Below are 21,001 nucleotides of genomic sequence, written 5' to 3' on the forward strand. Positions count from 1 at the left end.
ACGAGCTTCTAGAATTGAAAGTTCTCATGGCCATTCCATGTGGAAAAGTGTATTAATGGCTCAGGATATCATAATCATTTGCGGTTTTGTTGTTTACGAAGGAAACTGAACATAGACTCATTATCTGGAATATTTTATCGATATTTCTCCTTTTGACAAGCCATTATTCTAAGTGAACGTTTCATGATACCCCATAAAACGACTACCATACCTCGAATGCACCATGATCGTGACCTAAGTAACATTTTGACGAATGCGTAAACAACATTTCTATCCAAGAAATTAACTCAACTCGTTCGGATAAACAGCTTAAAATAACCGATATATTAATACCTCCTGACATTCTTTAAATAGAAATGATAACTATTTCAATAACAGAATCAACGTTACCTGAGGCGATGGCGATAAACAATCGTTCAAATGAAGGTATTCAGTTGGTCTCCTGTGCACCTACTGCAGCAATATCTCAGAAAAAATCGGGAATTAGAGAGGAAATTGCTATGTCTCATACAAGTGCCGATGACACTCAGAAATTCGAAAACGAGACCCACATTTCTGATTGTCATTCCAATAAACTGAATAATCATCACATAAACATAAATAAAAGGTATACACAACAAATCATTGGCTTAGGCTTTGCGGCTTTCACATTCCTCTCCCAGATATAAAAAGGATTAAGCTCTGTTGGAGCCCCTTTTTGGTACTTCGGGCTCATGGTGGTGGTAGGGTCCAGGCTGCTCCTAAACTGCCAGAGGTAGATCGGGTCCTTTTTCCTTCTGGACTCCTTGGCCAGGAATGAATTTCTGTGATCTCCCCGCCTCTTGTTGAAGTGGATTGTGCTTTTTTCCATGTTCTTCTGCATTCCCCATGTACTTGCTTTCTCGCCATCCCTAGCAGTATCGCTTTCTGCATGATTCTATAATAGTTTCGTCCAATTGAAGTTTCTTTGAATACTCTGGTAGTTTCTTCGGTATCAGGCCTATAGATGAAATGAATGATTCAGTCTTGATGACTTTCAACTCCCATCCTTTGGTTTTTCAATATGCCTATCTCTGTTCTCATCTCTATTGAGCAATATGAGGTTAGGTCTATTGTAAGTGGTTTTCCGATCTGTGAGAACTGTGCGATCCTAGTCGAGCTTGTGAAGTTGGTTGCTTGGGGAACGAGGTTGTGTAAGGCTTATTATTTGCTTAGTTTGAAAACATTCTTTTACGTATCCTTTTACCCTTAATAATTGTTGTTCTGCCAATTCTTCTTTCCTGAACCCATATTGCTCTACAGGTAAAAGATTCAGGTTTTCAGTCGCTTCTTGGCTATTATTTGTATCTGCAACTATTTGCTCAAAAGCTAATGAACTTAAGGATCTTTATGCCTTTGGCAGTTTTAAACCTCCTATGGTAATATTTTCATTCCTCCTCATGATTCTTGAGGCTGCAATTCCTTTTCTTCGAATTTTCTTCAGCACACAGTTTGTTATCTTATCTTCACCTGGATCCTTGTTTTAGATGATCTCCTTGATTTCCATTCGTGAAACAGACATTTGGACACAATGATCTCGTTCCTAGGAAAGGTTGAAAAAAATTTTCAATTTGAAATATTATATCACACTTCTTGTGTATAATCTCGAGATCATAACGATGAGGTATTGTTGAGTTAAAGAGTTATTTTGCCTCTGAAGAAGCCGCTCAGCGCATAGAAACGACACCCATCCATGGCACCTCCAAATATAGGGAACAATGGTCCCTTTCAGCATTCCCGCAACTTATGGTTATTACACGATTCGACGTTATCATCTACTGTTAGTTACTCAGAGATGTTATTAAGCAAATATAAATCCTCGGTCAAGTACACAGTCTGGGCATCATTCGCACCAAATTAGGAGAAAAACTACGAAATTATTATGTGCAGACTATTCGGAAGCGACAAGCCGAGAATGGAAACGTCTTGGATGGGTTTCAAGGAATTATTGCAGCATAATAGTACGAGATTAAATTTATTAAATGGCACTGCTCGGAGTTGGATCGATGTGATCTCGAAATTTTGTTTGGGACTTACGTATAATCTCCCACTCGAATCAGCAAAATCCTACATAACCACGCGATTTCTCTACGCCAACAAGATACCTCACACACATTTATTTCCGTACACCGAAACGAGCAACTACGAGGATATATTGAAAAATTCTTAGCCTACTATAAAACCAAACAAAATCTCAATGTTAAAATATTTTATAACTCAACATATGCTTCCCTTAATTGGCTCCATTATTACAGCGAACCTGCAACGTCTCTAGACCTTAAAAAAAATGTTTCTTGCTTTGCAAACCAGACCTCCACAGTGTTTATTACCTCCTCGTTGGAAGAAAATTTACGACCTTTTATCCTTTTTTTCAGTTAAGGAAATAGATGATAGTCAGATGGAGCCAAATCTGGTGAATAAGGGGGGTGTTCCAGTTCTAGTAATCAAACCCAAACCCTAAATCACGAATTTTTGCATGGCAACATGAGATTTTTGTGCAGGGGCGTTGTCCTGCAAAAACCAAACACCTTTGGATAGCTTTGCGCGTCTCTTCTCTTTAATTTTTTCCCGTGGAGTGGTCAGTAATGTCGAATAGTAATCTCCGGTTATCGTTCTACCTGTTTTCAAAAAATTAATCATGATTACTCATGGATAGATTTGCGCGTCTCTTCTCTTTAATTTTTTCCCGTGGAGTGGTCAGTAATGTCGAATAGTAATCTCCGGTTATCGTTCTACCTGTTTTCAAAAAATTAATCATGATTACTCCATGGCAATCCCAAAAAACTGAAGCAAGAACTTTTCCAGCAGATTTTTGAATACTAAACTTCTTAGGTCTTGGAGAACCAGAGTGTCGCCATTCCATCGATAGTTGCTTTGTTTCTGGATCGTAGAAATGTACCCAAGTCTCATCCATAGTAATAATTTGGTTTAATAAGTCTACATCGTTTTCAAATCGAACGCGATGCTTCTACCCTTGCACGCTTTTGGTCAACATTCAAACATTTGGGGATCCATTTTGCAGCAATTTGTCTCATGTCCAAATTGACGTGAACTATATGATGAACGCGTTCGTATGAAATATTCAGTGCTTCAGATATCCGTTTTAGCCCAATTCGACGGTCAGATAAAATCATGTCATGAACTGCATCGATATTTTCGATGACTGACACAGAGATTGGCCTTCCCGATCGGTTATCATAAATTTATCTCTTTTGAAGCTTGCAGTCCAATTTTTCACGGTCGCATATGAAGGACATTGATCACCAAGGGCATTTAGCATATCTTTGTAAACCTGCTTACCTCTTAACCCTTTTAAATACAGGTTGATGGCTCGATACTCCAATTTTTCGATGTCCACAATTTCGGTGGACATCTTTTTTCATTTAATTTATTGCGTTACTCTGGTTTACTTTTTTGACCCCAAACTTCACACTGACACGTCTAATGAGTTTGTTTTTGTTTGTTTGTTTTTTGATATGGTAACGCAATACATTTTTATGCATGGAATTGGTCTAGGCTAACTAGATATCAATACATCCTCGTTTATGTACATAGTTCCAGCATGAATCAATTTATACTGAATTCTTTTGATCCATTCCCTCCGTTTTTGTGTTTCTCTTATTCAATAATACATAACACTAAACAGCTTTTTGAGCCTCCTATACCACTATAACCTTGTCGATTTTCATTCGAAGAATCTTGGAGGTTTAATCGCGAAGTGCATAAAAAAAATAATCCAACATAAGTTTGTTGAACTTGAATATTATTCTCAAGCGGTATTTTCACATCTGCTGTTACTGAGTTTGACGTAAGCACGATATGAGATGATGTTGATGTTTTGTTGTCCCAAAAAACTGTTTGAACGAACATGTGGGAATTTGGATCGGCGAGAATTTATAATTTTTCACATATGTTCGAGGCATGTCTTATGCAGCTGAAATATTTTTAGTCATGAAATTGGTTTCCACTGTGAAATGTAGCCCGTCTGATCTATAGCACTCCAGTTTTTCCTATGGATATATAAGGCTTGTTCGTAGGGTGGTTCACAACGGTTGTGAACTGTACAGAGCAAGCGTAAATGGATTTTCGCTACCCTAAAATGGAATTGCGCTTGCTCTGTACAGTTCACAACCGTTGCAAACCACTCTACGAACAAACCTATAGATTTAACAAGAATGTGCGTGGTTGAGAGTTTCTTCATATAAAACTATTAATTAGTAAGAAATAATTAGTAGGATATAGGACATATGTGCATGTCATACAATCTATGAAATAATAAAAAAAAAGAATGTTCTTAGGAAACGACTGACCATCAGCCTAAACCAAGATCTGACCGAACTGAAAAATATTTCTAATAATACATAATTCTATTCCTCTTTTGATGCTGCAATTTGCGTGTAGTTAATTGTGTTGAGTTTCATTTCATAAACTCCCCACAATTGTCATTTGAGGGCCCGATTGTTCAGTTCAAATTCGAGCTGAGTTCAACATTGAACATTGAGAATATATTCCAAGGTTGGACCAAGTTGAACCTGTCAAAATTGTATGGAATTGTCAAAATGCAACTCAGCTTGAACTGGAACAGTAGTACAAACGGGCCTCTAAGTTTAAAAGGATCAGCTTAAAAAGGTAGTTGTGCTTGCTTGCTTTCTGATTAGCCATTAATATTGATGAAGACCATATAGCCCGATCTTTCTTATTCATTAATGGTATATCACATAAATATTTATGATGTGGTCGAACGTTTACTTGCAAAAGTCAACAAGTATTAAGTCGCTATCTATTTCGTATTATATAAACAAGATAAGTGGTAGAACAGCTGCTCTAAGCCGCTGAAAACTCAAGATGCATTCAGCGGTTTTCGAAAATATCTTATAAATAGAATGTTTATTTGCCATAGCGGGCTCGATAACTGTGTGATAACGATTGTGAATAATATGTTTGCGTTTTTTGGTGTACAATGCTATAATTGTTCAGTCATGGGTTTATCGGCTTTATTATGAGAAAAGTGATTGGATTGTACCAGTTGAGTTACGAGTGGAATTATTCTTCTTTCTCTCACAATCAGTTGGCATTTCATGAATGGAATTGATGAATTTCTAAGAATTGCATCTTATGGCAATGAATGGATCCGTAGTGTAAAAATCTGTTCTCATCAGAAAATTATTTCTTGTCACACAAGAACGGAATATTTGAAAGTTTTAGTTCACTGGAATAATTGAACAAAGAATGGAAAAAGTGAATTGCAGAATAGGTGCATTTCACGTCCTTCATAATCATTAATTGGGAATTATTATATATTATCGACGTACTGCCCACACAATTTCATAATTTGGAAATAATCCCATTTCTACAATTTTGTAGAACTTGAACAAAGTTCAGTAGGCATAACGTAAACCTCTATCTTCCTCTGCTCTTTAAATAGCAAGGTTTGCAATTACTATTCTGCGTCTTCTGAATGAAATTCCCTATTAACTATAGCGTTTGATTCCGTTTGCAGACTTTTGCTGAGTTTTGAGCTGAAGTCTTGGTCATCTTGATGGCGGATAGAAGGTTCAGATGCTTTTTTAATGATCTAGAATTCATAATGTGAGATCTTATAATCTAGAAACTCCACAGAAATTAATAACCAAAACCTGTGTGCACCAAATATTCGTACCACATTTTCTCGCCTTACCCATACATCTAGTTAGGGGAAATATTGTTTATCTTTGAAAGTAATTACAGAAATTATTACCATCAACAAACAAAAAATATTGGCATGGCTAGGGCGAGTATTCAATGCGTCAGACTACTGGAGTAGCCCAAGAATGCTCCCTTTACTTACGCCCTTTCAAGTCTTGTTTTCAACTCTATAATAGTTTTGTAGCGTAGCAATCTGAAATTCCATATTTCGAGAAATTTGTCCTTCGTTATTCGAGAGCTGATTGTTGACAAGAAATTATGGTTGAAATATAACACCAATTATGTTATGATGTGATTCGAATTCATTTCGGAATGCTTTCCACACAACTGCATCACATGACTACTCATTATTCTGCATAATCAATCCAAGGTGACTCTGATACATGGCGCCAACAGAGAGCGTAAACAAACACTGGTCATGGCAAATTAAACTATTTGTTTTCAAGCTTTCAACCCACACATTTGTGGACGTCGCGACAATTTTGTGCCAAGATGCAGGTGGTTCTCATAACTCGTTAGCTTATCGAATTTTTCAACTAGAAACTGCTTTGTTGCTTAGCAATGATGCAAAGGTACAAATGAATGAAATTGACGAGGAAATTGATATCCCAAGAAAAGCAGTATAGGCCAACTGAACTCTCACAAAAGTTTTCAAAATAAACAATAATAAACCATAAATCATACAGGGCGTTTTTAAAGGTGAGGCTTTTTTTTGACAGAAGGTAAAACTCATCCAAATAAGTCGTTTAACCAAAAATTGCCTATATAAAATATCCAAGATTTAGGTTGAAAAAAATGTAGAAAATCGAGGCAGTTTTTTGGAAGTACTTATGTTAGTTATGTTGAAAATGTGCTATGATGTTTCCCCATTTCATCTCCTTTTTACGACGATTGTTGAAATGTTCGAACAAAAAGATTGTGATGCCTATTGTGAAAAAAATCGTGAATAATTTAGACGGAATTTATTGGTGAGATTTTGAAGTAATATTATTTTTTTTCACACTTGTGTCTTAAGTGTCTTCTGTCAGTTGCTATCGAAATGAGCCATTTCATATAATCGTGTAAGTTACTAAAAAATAATGAGAAAAATACGGCAATTCTAAGTTTCCATTTTCATTACAACGTAATTATCGAACGTGGTAATATCCTAAACGAAACCACATGGTCGAATCAGAAGATAAGTTTTTTCCCACTGCTTTGCGATAATTCAGCTAACAAACGGTCTAGGGTCGTATTAGGATCTATTTCAGTAATCATTTTAAATTTTTTTGAGAGTTTTGTATAAGTAATTTTGGTGAAATGCTTCATTTTGACCATTTCTACCTTCTGTTCAAAAAAAGCATGACCACTAAATACACCCTGTATAATTTCAAAGAGGTAGGATAACTTAGGATCCAATATACTGTGGAGCATTGGGGATGCTAAATTATTATTGACCATTATAAAATTCTGACGATAGGTATTTGAATGTTTTTAACCCCAAACCAATAATTCATCAAATGAAATTGAATTTATTTAAGATTTATGCCCAGCTTGGATTTTCGACGCAAATTTTTGTTATTTGCATTAATCTTGAAATCCAGAATACTATTAAAAAAATTGATACATTTGTGAGCCTTTTGTCTCTACAATTTTATTTCAATTATTCGAATATGACCATTTTGAAAAAGGAAAATCAAAATACTGCATGCATACAGTGGAGTTCAGTAAAATTTACCGTGGATTACTCGAATGCAATGAGGTAGTCTGCATCCTAACAGTCAGGAATATTTAGTTACTCAAAAGAAGACAAGAATTCATGAATGAAGTACGAACAGATGGGGAATAATACGAAAATACCTATCCAGTTCTCTGCTTCATGCCATCCGATTCACTGGTCGGTACACGTATTGAGATAAAAATAACACACCTTACTCGAGCCTCTTGTTTATCGACTCAAATAAGATCATGCTGGATTGACTTCAGTAAACAATGCTAGCTATAATTTTTTTATTCCTCATCCACCAAATATTTATCCATGGATTTGAATTATCATAACCGCTGAACCAATAGAATTTGATGATCTGTTTTGATGTTGATATGAGTTTCCTATGAAACAAAACGAGAATGATTGTCTTGAGATGTGAGATTTTATGGTTTATACATTATGACTACCGTATTGGGATGAACTGAACAGAAATACTTTTCGCATTAAATAATAAATTAACCGAAGCTTTTATAAATTTACGACATACATCGAAAGATGTGTGGAAATAATCAGAAATTTGATACAGTGGTACTTCCTGACGTCGGGCGATTAAAGCACTGAGCCTTCATAATTATCTTATACCGGGTGTCCCACGGTAGGTCGCCTACTAGACGTTTATGGAGAACGGAGCATGGGATTGTTCTGAAAATTTGGGTACTTGGGCTTAGGGTTCTGATCTATCTGACTAAAATATTTTCAATGTTGCAACGTTGCCTCTTGTACGAAAAATTACAACAATCTTCGTTATTTCAAATGGGACACCCTATTTATTATGACTTTTTTCACTTCTCCGTCCTCATCTGAGGTAATATCTAGTATTTCCTATCCCTATTCCCGATGCTGAAAACATGGATCCAGTGGAATAGACATAAAAAAAGGAAAAATAAAATTAAATGGGGAATTCTCCTCAATTTGGGTTATCACAGCATATATATGCAAGTTTAAACTGAATAATTATGAGTTTCATTCTTGAATTTTCTAAATGCACCGCAGAAACTATTCAAAGTCATTCTTCAAATATGAGGTTTTAAAATTTAGATCGCTTCGTTTCTAGTTCACGATTTGGCAACAGCGCCTACTAGAAAATAAAAAGAACAATGGCTTGTTTAAAAATACCAGCTGTTGATTTACAGTCATCAGAGGCGCGTACTCACTGGCGAGCGCCGATAGCAACCAGCCATAAAAATTTAAGACCTTCCTCGTTCGTCGCAGACTTCATAGACAGCCATCTTTGTCTATCTAATCAAAATAGTGTATTTGTTGTCCTTCATTATCAATGCATATTTCAGTCGATGTTGCCAACTTGTGCAATAGAAACGAAACGCTTTAAATTTTAAATACCCATTTTTATTTTTCATGTTTAAGTACTTCAAATAGTTTTTGTTCTGAAAAACGGTTGAAATTGATATTTTAAAATGTGACGTTTCAAAGATATTTCATTTTCATAAAAAATACATTTTCGTCAGAAGGAGTATTCCCTATTTCTATGGGAGTGGGGGTTTTCAGAATGCCTTGCTAATTTCATCTAACAAATAGTTGAGTATTCAATGATTTAAGAATATCACGAAATTAACGTGGCCGTAAAAATCTACAGTAGTAGAAGTAGTACGCTGAAAACCCCTACATTCATAGAAATATGACTTTTCTGCACGACACTCCTCCTGAGTATTTCAAAATTTCAGCTTCCTAAAATATAAGATGTCTTCTCTATGCCCAATTTATTGGCTCATTTTGGCCATTTTTGGTGGAAAATCGTTAATATCTCCGAAAGTATCAAGAATAGGGATAGGAAGTACTAGAGAAAAATACTCAGAAGGGAATAGAGAGGCGATAAAAGTTATCATAAATTGGGTGCCTAATTTGAAATAACGAAGTTTGTAGTATTTTTTAGTATAAGTGGCAACGTCGCAACTTTGAAAATATTTCAGCTAGATAGATCACAAACGTAAATCCCATTGCCATAATTTTTAGAACAATCCTATGATGCTTTCTCCGTAAACGTCTAATACGCCACCCACTGTGCCCAAGGTCTGCTTAGTCTGAGTTCTCGATCACTAGGTATTCAACGGAAATGAACAAGTCAATAAACTAGCCAGGAAACTGGAAAGGAGCGCAAACTCCTTTCATTGGCTCAGAACCTTCCTGTGGTGTAGGTAAATGTATCTACAGAAAAGAGTTTCAGGAAAAAAAAAACGAATACCGTAGAATGCATTTTTTCTCACCGGGCAGTATTATAAATAAATAAAAGTTTCAACTAAATGGTTAACAATTCAGTTTAGATTGATTTTTCACTTTGTTATCAACGTCTGTATAAAGAAGATGAAATAATGTTTTGAAGGCATCCCACCTATAATTTTTGAGATACAATTCTTTTTCACAATAATTAAAGCTAACTAATATTTCATAATATTTACCAATAATTTTTCAATCCTTCTCAGGTCTATATCTTTCCTAATAGATTGTCCATACATGCCGCTCTGTTAGATCGATGTGTTCTAATATATTAATGAAATGACATTAAGAATAATTTTGCAGATAAGACCTTAGGTTTCAGTACCCCATAACGTGTTTTCGTTCAATTAAATTCTGAAATTGCAGTGAACTACGATGCACTAGCTTATCTACCTCACTTTTATAACCTAAACATAACAGCCGTCCTTATGATATGTGAATCTATGAATGTATCAATGTATACCGAAGTCAGTAATAATAACCTCGACAATCGTAACCTCCAACTTATTGCTAAACGACAATCCGGACGATAAAACAATTTTTTACACTGTATAACAATAGATCGTAAAAACCCTGAAACAATGCAAACATAGATTGAAATTGTATCAAATAGGAATCATGGGGTTAATGCACTTGTAATACAGTTTGTTTATGGAATGCGTCAGTTCATAAAGTAACACTCCCATTTGGTTTGTTTATATATAGTAACAGCATCAGGTAATCAGAACCTAGACATCACAAGAACACTTAAAACTCAGGAAAATATGCTTCAATGAAACATACGAAAAAGAGTAAAAAACGTAGTTTCAACAATGCGGTGAAAAATTTGGTACTTTGGCTAGATGCAACACTGTTCGAAACATCCACAGATTCGTAGTGTCACAGTTTCAGCTAGTTATACAGAAGGTTATTTTGCACAGCTCATTATGAAAACTTGAAATAGCTCTATCTTTTCATCAGTTTCTTTTGACCTAAAGATTCTACTCTTAAAATATTTGTATGAGTCAAACTCTCATCCTGTAGATGTGTGAGTTGAAATAAAAATCGACCAGCATCTGTTTACAGTGAAGTATATACTAATGATATGAAATTTGTGCGTTACTTTGTAGTCACTGTGCATATAATTCATATTTAGATGGAGACTTTCAAATTCTCTATCTGTATCGAAATAAAATTGAATCCAACAAGTTAGGTTCTTACTATTGCAGTAGATTCATCCTTGAAATTGAAGGTTGCAAATTCACCTCCATCGAGTTATGTCATTAAAGTTTCCATTCTTTCGACAAGCATTTTCTTCCTATAACTTTCATGATGAATAACATCTGAAGTTGTTGGTTGAAGGGATGAATAGATAATGAACGGAATATTAAAGGTCAACAACCAGTATTTTCTCAGATGAAGGAATAACGAAATTTCCAAGATTATTTAGACTGAGTACGACTGTCTGGCAGAACTCTTGAAACGGAAAACCGTAGATCGCGAGCGGTCCTCATCCTCAATATCACAAAATGATGATGCAACTAAAAAGAACCTCCATATTTTCATTGCTTATATCACAATACAGCTCAGCATTCGTGAAGAGGAATGAAAACGACCCTCTCATGATATAAACCAGGCGAACGCCATCAACATGAATTCGAATACTCTAAGATAAATATTGCAACGTCTTCATCAGGGATTCTTTCCCAGGCGGACATAAAACAGGCAATCTATTCCAGTGCATCCGAAGCAAAAAGACATGTCTCTCCGTTCTCATTTCGCAAATGACGTAGTGTATACCGTACACCAAGCGTTTTAATTTCTCGCTAGAACAAACCACGAAGAAATGCAGACTAATCTTATTTCGGGTTGTATTTATTCTTCAACAAAATGCGAATAAACAGAACGGCAGCGGGGGCGTATAAAAGGAGCATAAAATGTTTTATTTCCTCATCTGGGTGGATCGGGGCTTTACGATATCGAATAAAATGAAGTTACACCTCGACTTGTTCGGAAAAGGAGGGAAGTACTAGCGTTAAAAATAGATGAATTGTTCCTTCTTATATTCATCACGTTCCGGTAGTTATGGGATGTCGAATTCCCCTGACCTCGACGTCTGAGTTCGTTCTGATCCTTCACCAGGGTCAAGGGTAGCAAATGGTCGATTCTATTTTTCCGAAGAAGTAACGAGTAACGTTTTTCTCACGTGTCGGCGTTATCAGATATTCAGGCGAATGCTTGGTTCTATACTGTATTTCAACCCTGTATTGAACATTTTTCACCCATATCGACAAGTCACTATGGCGTTTCTTTCTTTTTGTTGCATTGTACAGGGTGGGCAAAATTCGATGGGATTGAATGGCAGCTCTGTAACCGTAAGAGTTAGGGAGAATGTATGGCACGTTCTGACCTCCATTTTCAAAATATTTATAATGGCCAAAACCGCATCCTCCTACCTTCTTCTTTTGTTTTCAAGTTATAACTGAAAACTCAATTTTCAGCTCTTGGAATTGGTGCCTCTATTTCGAAAAGTTTCAGTGATATCGAAAAACAAATGCCACATTCTAGATGCACTTTTTCATGTAGAATGCAGTGGCGTAGTAATGATTTTTTCACTTCGCCACTTCAGTGACATCTATAGGGGTAACTTTTATTTTTTTAAATACATATAAACCCTATACTGCTTACATTACATTACTGCTTACTTTTACATAGTACAGTCAGTCCCTTTTTTACGATTCAGAATATATAAAACTCGTCGTGTTTTAATAATTCTTTCAAAAACAACAACTCAAAAACTAGTTCTGTCAAGTTGGCCGATCATTTTCATTGATAATATGATAATGAACTTCCGTATTGTGTCAGGGTATCAAATGTCTCCACACCCTTTTGTTTTTGTCTTAGGTTTATTATTCAACATTGTAACAACCTTTCAAAGAATTAACCTAATATGAGGGACTATTCATTCCGAACATTTCAAAGGATGAAAAATTTTTCGATATGAAAATCATTTTCTGCAAATTTTATAAACCTGAATTCAAATTTATATTTTCCGAACCTTTTCAACTAGTAGATAATGTAAATACTAGTAGGTACCACAGCCTTCTGAAACACCTTAAAAACGGCTGTGCGAGTACTAGTATAGGTAAATATGAAGTAGTCATGAAAATTTCCGTAATTTCCTCATTTTCCGAGCATCTTCTCGAATATCCGGAATGAAAGTGATATTCAAAGTCTCTCATCTGACGCAACATAGAAGCATTAAGTTCATTATTATATTATCAATGAAAATGACCTGCCAACTTGACCGAACTAGTTTTTGATTTTTTTTTTGGAAGAACAATTAGAAGACACACGATGTAGGTAGGTTTATTATATATTTCCAATAATAAAAAATGTGAGTCTGGAATATGTAAAAATAACAGGGTTCACATTCAAAAAAATGAAAGTAAGCAACATATCTATGAAGTGGCTGAAAGAAATCTTTGACTACTTCATCTTACATGAAAAAGTGTCTCTAGAATGGATCATTTGCTTTTCGATATCAGTGGAACTTTATGAAATAGAGGCACCAATTCAAAGGGCCGAAAAATTTGTTTTCACGTATAATTTGAAAACAAAAAAATATAGAGGAATGCGGATTCATATCGAGCAATTCTATAAGATTGTTCTTTAATAAAACTTAGTGCTTAACAGAAATGAAATGAAGTCATTAATAATAAGTCAAATTCCAGTAATTTTCAACAAAAAATACAAACAAAATGTTCATGACGGTAAAGATGTCATTACAAAATAAACTTGATCTATTCGAGAGTATCACATACAAGTACTTATTAGCATGTGAACTGAGAAAAATATTCTTTTCTTATAGCAAAATCTGATAACACTTTGATCTGTGCAAATACATATACCTAGTGATATTCGGAATCTTTAATGCATTAATCATAAATATATGGAAATTGACGTTGATTTCAAATAGCTATAGGTATTTGAATTTTCGAGTAACTTATGTTCGTCATTACTCCTTTCATGATTATGGACATTGAACCGATTTTTTCGCACTTGAATTCCCATTCTTTCCGTCTTGCTGACATCGCCCAATGTTTTTTCCAAGTCTAAGAGATATGTGACTCATACAGTTCCTACATTCATGCTTCCTGCGTTCAAAAATAAATCGTCCCCTATTGAGTACGAAAATCCGATCAAAACACCGAAAGGCAACTCGTTTTCCATTGCACAAAGCTATATTTTCTGTTAAGTTCGGCGAATTTGTGAAATTTTCCAGTAAGATTTACGAGTCGTATTCCAGCGACGTTTCCATGGTCCGTAGTAAATATGCTACAGATTTATAGTTCAGACAAATAATCTGTATTTCTGCGAAATGATGTCGTTTTACTTTTAAGCTCCGGAATTGTGTGGCAAGAAATATCCGAGACAGTATTTATTTTTTAAAGCTACCTCATTCTCAATGTCGAATATACTGGGTGATTTCTGATCACTGACCAATCGGGCAGGGTAAAACAAGATCGTATGAGGTGTCAGAAATGGTCACTCAAACGTCTCAATATTCTCTAGTTTCTGAGATACTGATGGGTTTTAACTGATAATGATAGAATACTCTAGAACCCATCTTTTCATTTAATACATTGCTCTGCCCAAAACACCAAAAATAAACAATTTTTAACTTATTTTAAAAATTTATGACTGTACTGTTGGATTCCAGTTAGTTGTATGAACAATTATTGAGGCAGTAGTTGTCAATAGAATTAAAAATGTTGACATATATAAAAGGCCACTCCTTTCCTTTATTTCAACTGTTCCAATCCGAACATTTCATTCCTGCTCTAATAGAATTTATACAGATAATTTATAGTGTTTAACTAATAGGCAGCGCAATATTTTTCGCTGAACATCAGTGGGTAGAGGTCAACTTTTGGGATTGTGCATAGAAACTTCTTTAAACTATTCATTATGGAGGGTGTTGATGACTAATTGCGGAGAAATTTGAGGGGAAATAGTGTCGGTTTTTCATATATAAACATTTCCTTCAAGATAGCGCCTAGACAGCAATTTTCAATTTTTTTTCTTAGAAACCAGAAAACTGTAAAAAATTGGGCAGATACTCTATGAGAGCGAAGAGAAGTTTTGGAAGTGTTCCCCCATATGTCATTATGATATTCGCTTTCTAGGTGATCGGAGATAAATCTAGTCTATACAACTGACGTAGGTACTAGGTATGTACCTGCAATTACAATATACTTTATTTGTTCGAAATTACTCAAGCTATGAAAAATTCATTTCTCAATGGTATAATATGAATGAGGAAAATAGTTTTTCTGCTAACAAATTTCAATTTTCTGTCTTTTTCTAGTCCTTGCAGTTATAGAGGTACATAACTGAAATTGTCTCTATTTGCCTTTCACTCCCATGAAATGTTTGCTAAATTTCATTTCTTTCAGTTTTCTGTTTTCTAAAAAAAAATGAAAATTCATTTTAGGGATCTGCATTGAAGCAGGGACTGAAAAAAAAATATATAAAACACAAATTATTTTTTGACAATGAAACACCCTTGGATTTTTTTCGTAACTCCTCAACAAGCTGTATATTTCAGTGGGCTTCCTCACTACACACGACGCAGCTTTGACTCAAACAGAGATCTGCCAAGTCATCAGTCAGTAGTCCTAAATTTCAAGCGATTATCAGGTGGCTTGTGATTGAGAACTTGAGAACGTTGCGGTGGCCTTTCGCTGTGCAAGGAGAAACGTTGATGGTCCCAATCTTCGCAGACATTCGAATAAATTCAGGACTGTGTTCACTTCTGAAGTTAACGTAATGTGGGAGTAGACAGTTTGAAGAAATATGATATATACATGCACTAATATTATTCAATTTGCTCAAAAAGGGAGTTTTGCTCGTAATTGGAATAATTCACTCCAGTGAGTTCAATTATCATCGAAACTTCCACGAATTCACCCAGACCACGAATTATCGAAATTAACGACGGAAATGTGAGAAACTCTAACTCACCTCGAGTTCCTTTGTAAAATAACGAGTGGTTCTGGATAGAACAGACTTGTTTTATGGAGTTCCTCGGAAGACGACATGCTTTCCTAATCCTGCGCAGTGTTATTCCTGAGGCTTAAGCTTTAATTGAATTAATTACTCCAATTAGCCTTCTCTCGAATGTTGTTATTCCTTGACGCTTATTTAAATATTAACGACTTTGACTTTGGCGCGAGTTGAAATTAGCACCGGGATCTCGTGCATGTAGCGCAATTAAAGGAACCTACCCCGAGTGTGTGACTGCGGTGTTTGCCATGCTTCGTCATTGTTTGCTCTTCTAATGGCATATAACTTAACTTCGTATGCATAACTTCGATGTGCTCAGTGAAAACTGGAAGCGTCGGAGTCTCCACCGAGCTGGTGTATTCTTGTGGTCATTACATGTCTTCAGACGTAGTTCATACCGATGTTATGTTTGCAAAGTAAGCAATTTTGTCCTCGATGTCAACAATTTGAGAATGGCATTGGGCAGAGCCCCACTTGAGAGAAACTGTACTGCCATTCGAACTTTTTCTATAACAGAATAAGCAGGAAATTACATTCCTACAGTTTGTCACACTGAAAATGAAATAGATGACATTTCAGGTGGATCCAGAATCTTGCGTAAAAACGATTGAAATGTTTCTTTCGTGTGTGGAAGCACCTGCACTTATTCAAGTCAAAGTTTTGGTATTTGAACATGGAAATGGTGTAATGCAATGATGTATCATCAGACTTGTATTCCCAGAAACTGATCATGCATTCATTTTCGAAATACTCAAATATGTTACTATAACCAGAAAGATCGCCAAATATGACTTCAGCCTTGCGGTTCTCATTTCACAGTCTTCTCCAGAGGAACCTTCACTTATCCCAGATATGTTGGAGCCCTTTCCCGGTTTTGGGGCTCATGTTGTTGGTCAGGTCCAGGCTGCTCCTCGGATCCCTGATTTTGATCGGGTTCTGTTTCCTCCTCGGCTCCTTGGTGTCGGATGGACCTCCTCCGTTGTTTCTTTCTTCATCTGGCTCTGATTGATTTTTCTTGCCTGTTTGATGCCTAGATACTTGTATGTGTCTCCTTCATTTAATGCTTCAATTTCTGCACCTTCCTTGAATTTGAACAAGCCATCTTCTATTTTCCCTCTCGTTATGTTCAGCAGTTCACTTCATTTTGATGTGTTCCGAGAATCCTTCAACCATTTTCAGTATCTGTTTTTTGATAGATGTGAAGAGTTTCAAATCGTCCATGTACCTAAAGGAGATGATTCAGTTTAATCATAGTTCTACTGCCGCTCTTGATGGCAAATCCGTAGTCCGTAGAATTCAATCTATGAGACAAGGGATTCAAGGCCATACAGAACCACAGAAGGCTCAGCGAATCTCCTTAGAAAATTCCGCGTCTTATTGGAATAGAGCCATCTGCTGCTTTCATTTGAAGACTAGTACGCCAGGTTGACATGGCGTTTTTCAGGAATTCAACAATATTTTGATCCACCTTGTACATCTTCGAGACTGTCAAGAGCCATTCGTGAGGTATAGAATCGAATGCTTTTTTGTAGTCTATGTACGCAGCTTAAAGATTCCATCGCTTGGAGAACGCTTGATTGTAGATAACTGAATCAATTATTAGTTGTTCTTTGCATCCTCGGCTGTCTGTGGTACATCCTCTCTGTTATTATTATTTTTATCTAAGGCACACATGTAATTTCTTCGTTGTACAACACTTTAACATAAAAATCAATAAATCTTGGATGAAGGGGACACAAAGCCTCAAATTGGAAAATCCCATAAACATTTTTCAGGCTTTATTGTTTCTCAGTTGATGACTGTTTGCTTTGCCTTATGCTTATGCTTCATATGGACTATATGAGTATGGGGGCAATCAAATGCTGACTCAGGATGTAATCAATATTCCAGGAATCTAGTCGTTCGAAATTATTGATTTGGTGATTCTCGTTTATCTATGGACAAATTTAGATTGAGATATGTGCAAGAAAATATAATAAACAGTCATATAGAATCGCTCCATATTGAGCATTATTTTGTTCATATTTTTCTTCTCTATTCGTACCATTGTTTCGAAAATGGGTGGGACTCTATTTCAACATGAGCTATTCATGTTTTCTGAACTTTCGGTAGTTAAACTTTATATGCATTCTGATTACTTCAATGGAAACCTGGTTCCAGTGGAGTTTGATAAGTTAAGGAAAAAACTACCTTTGCTCGATTCGAAATAGCTTGTCACGTTATCTACTGCTCGGAAAAATATTTGTTTCTCGAAACTGAGTATTCAAAAAGGACAGATTTCTGATTATTTTGGCTCCTTCCACATATCAGTGGGTAGAGTATTGATTACTGCATTCGTTTGTTGGACGTCTTGTATTTGTATGCATTTTTTAGGTTTTTTATTTGTTTAGTGTGATAGCTAAATATCTATTTCGCCTCACATTACCCCTGGATTTTCTCTCCAGGGTCCCAGGATTGGTGATGTTTTTTCTTCTACGGTAATATCGTTGGTCAATTTTGCCCATTGCGTTAGATTTCTTTCTTTATATAAGGCTGTTGCACGCCCTTGTGGTGTCACAGTAAGGTAGCCTTGATTTCATATTCGTCTTATCGATGACTGGTTACTAAGTGAAGAAGTTGATGTTATCCGTATGTTCGTTAGATTTTGATGGCTTTTATATTCATCTTCGCATAGCTGTCTGATTACTGGGTCATCTTATAATTTATATTGAGTTCATATGGTCAGAACTGAAGATAACTCAATCCTTGATCATTTCTATGAGAAATGTCAGAGTGACTTGAAAATAGATCAGTCGTTGAAATTTTTTCATATCTACTGAGTGAAAGTCATTCCTTGAATTGTACGAATAGAAGCTTCTATAATCTCCAAACACGAAAACTCTTTTCTAAATGAAGCAACAATGGCAGGAATCAGAACACTGGTTTGTCTTGCTTTTGCTGGATCCATCGGTATGACTTTCGTTATTTTAGCATGTGCTCTTAATACTTATTCAAGTTGGTGGCCGTTCCTAGTTGTAATATTCTACTTGATATCCCCTATGCCCACAATGATTGCGAAAAGATTTTCGGATGGATCTGGTTTCGAGACTTCATGTATGGAAAATGCATTGTTTCTGACAATGGGAATAGTAGTTAGTTCGTTCGCTCTGCCTGTTGTTCTAGCCAGATCATCTGTGATACAATGGGGCGCTTGCTTCTTGACCATGTCTGGAAACGTTGTTGCTTATTTAACTCTCTTAGCATTTTTCCTCATATTTGGTGATGACGATTCTGATTATAACATGTGGTGACGTTTCTCCATATTTGGAGTCCTTTTGAGTAAACCGTATTAGAATATTGTTTTTTGTATTATTTTTAGTAAATCATATGTATTGTAGATCAGCAGATTAATATGGCTTAGACGAACGATGACATTCATGTAGAGTTTACTTTTGATGAGTTGAAAAAATGTTGATTTATGAGGTCGGATTATGATGGCTTCAGTCTGCTCTCGATACTTTTTTTCATATTCATTACTATACTCAAGATCATATACAAATTACGATAGTAATATGCGTTGTATCAATAACTGAAAACAATTTTTGAGTGATCATATTTACCTTCTAAGTAAATTAGAAGAATATCGGAGATACGGAAGAGTAGTTACTATCAAACTGTAGGTGAATTTGACGTAATCTGCACCTTGACAAAAAACTTGTCTGTCTTGTCTGGCCTGCTTGTTAGCCTCGGCTGCGACTCGGCTATCAATTGGCAGGCTCGACTATAGTGAACTGGTACATGAATAACTATTTTTTTTTTAATTTGAGCCGAAAAACATAAAATTCACTTTTTTCTCTTATTGTATATGATTCATCATACACTGCAACGCATTTTAACATGGCTGAGGAAATTTATAAACCAGAAGAGGTGAATAATTCTTTGAGTTCATGAAGAACTGATTTTCCAAGTATTTCGATGAAGTTGTCCAGACGAAACGTGTTTAACGAGAGAATTCAGATGTTCAATTAAATCTGGCGTGTTACCTCGACGTTCAACTGTTGTCAGATTAAACAATGGCTAATCGCTAATTCTTCCACGGAACGAGCTACCTAGAATTATTGGAAATTTGATTCGCCAGACAGCTCGCAAATCCGTCAGGCGCAGGGTTTGTCACGTCTCGTACGGCATAGTGTTAACATTGTGAAATTACCTGCACGGGGCTCGAACACGAAGGATTCTGTTTATGACCGCGATTTCAACATGTGCCATAATGCACACATCAAATATGTCTGGCGATTTTGGGTGGTCATAGTCCAGGGTGTGGAAAAATATTCCTTCTTTGCCCTTCATCTGAATTTCCAAAGAGATTTTCCATTGTACTTAACTATGCCATACAAACTTTTTTTGTAACAACTGCATCATTTCAGAGCTGGACAGCGCACTATGCTGTCAAAAATATAATATCATTAATCTCGAAATGTTTTCTCTCCAAACATTTGAAACCAAAATCATGGCCCTGCGTTGTCATTCTATTTGTCAGAAATAATTTATAGCAGTAATGTTGCCTAACAAATAATGATGAATATTAATGATAGACTGATTCGATGTAAGGGAATATTTTCAAGATTTATAATTTATTGTCCGACTTATAATACTGGCTCTGAAACTGATTTATCTGATCATTCATCCTGTTTCGATATTTTTGTTCAGGTAGGCTCCTATATTATCATTGTTCCCAATTTTTTTTCCTGCTGAAGAGTTTAGAATTTTCAACTCTGCAGTATATTTCAGATGCTTGAGAGTTCGACCCAGGAAAAGTTTCATAGAAATGCTTGCGGCTCTGAAATTATATGGGACGGGTTTTCAGAAAGTTACGGCATATCTCCGAGGTTATAAAAGTTATCAAAAAATATTAAAAAATAATTCAATAATATCCTACAGTAGGAACAATAATGGCACCTTCAGTCATTTTATAGATGAAGCTGCACAATGATATTAGGAAAAACTAGGAAAAGTATTCGCATTCATTTCAATATATATTTATATGTATTATATATACAATATTCTTTTGATACAGAGCATTACAATCTTTAACAGCAAACAATAATTATAGCATGTGTGTGAGATATAATTATATATATCATACACCATATTGGTGTATGATACAAGAGCTTAGGGAACAACCTCAGTAAAAAAACCCTTTCTCTCCGTGAGTGTAGTAATGGATTGTAAGAAATGAAATTGTTCACGAAATAAGCTGAAATATTTTATATTGAAGGGCATAAATTGAAC

General features: G+C 35.7%; 2 protein-coding genes across 3 annotated transcripts in view; both read left to right on the top strand.

Annotated features, from left to right (window-relative positions):
- Nucleotides 1-21,001, top strand: part of LOC123315741 (headcase protein) — a 211,521-nt gene that overhangs the window by 64,363 nt on the left and 126,157 nt on the right. The gene's annotated exons all lie outside the window — the stretch shown is intronic.
- On the top strand, nucleotides 18,465-19,068 carry LOC123315743 (leptin receptor gene-related protein-like). The gene has a single exon (XM_044901573.1). It carries the CDS (start codon nucleotides 18,631-18,633, stop codon nucleotides 19,018-19,020), a length of 390 nt encoding a protein of 129 aa, XP_044757508.1. The 5' UTR covers nucleotides 18,465-18,630; the 3' UTR covers nucleotides 19,021-19,068.

Source organism: Coccinella septempunctata, chromosome 6, assembly GCF_907165205.1.
Source record: "Coccinella septempunctata chromosome 6, icCocSept1.1, whole genome shotgun sequence".
Lineage (NCBI taxonomy): Eukaryota > Metazoa > Arthropoda > Insecta > Coleoptera > Coccinellidae > Coccinella > Coccinella septempunctata.

Coding starts and splice junctions, on each gene's coding strand:
- LOC123315743 (XM_044901573.1), top strand. CDS start 18,631: ATGGCAGGAATCAGAACACTGGTTTGTCTTGCTTTTGCTGGATCCATC.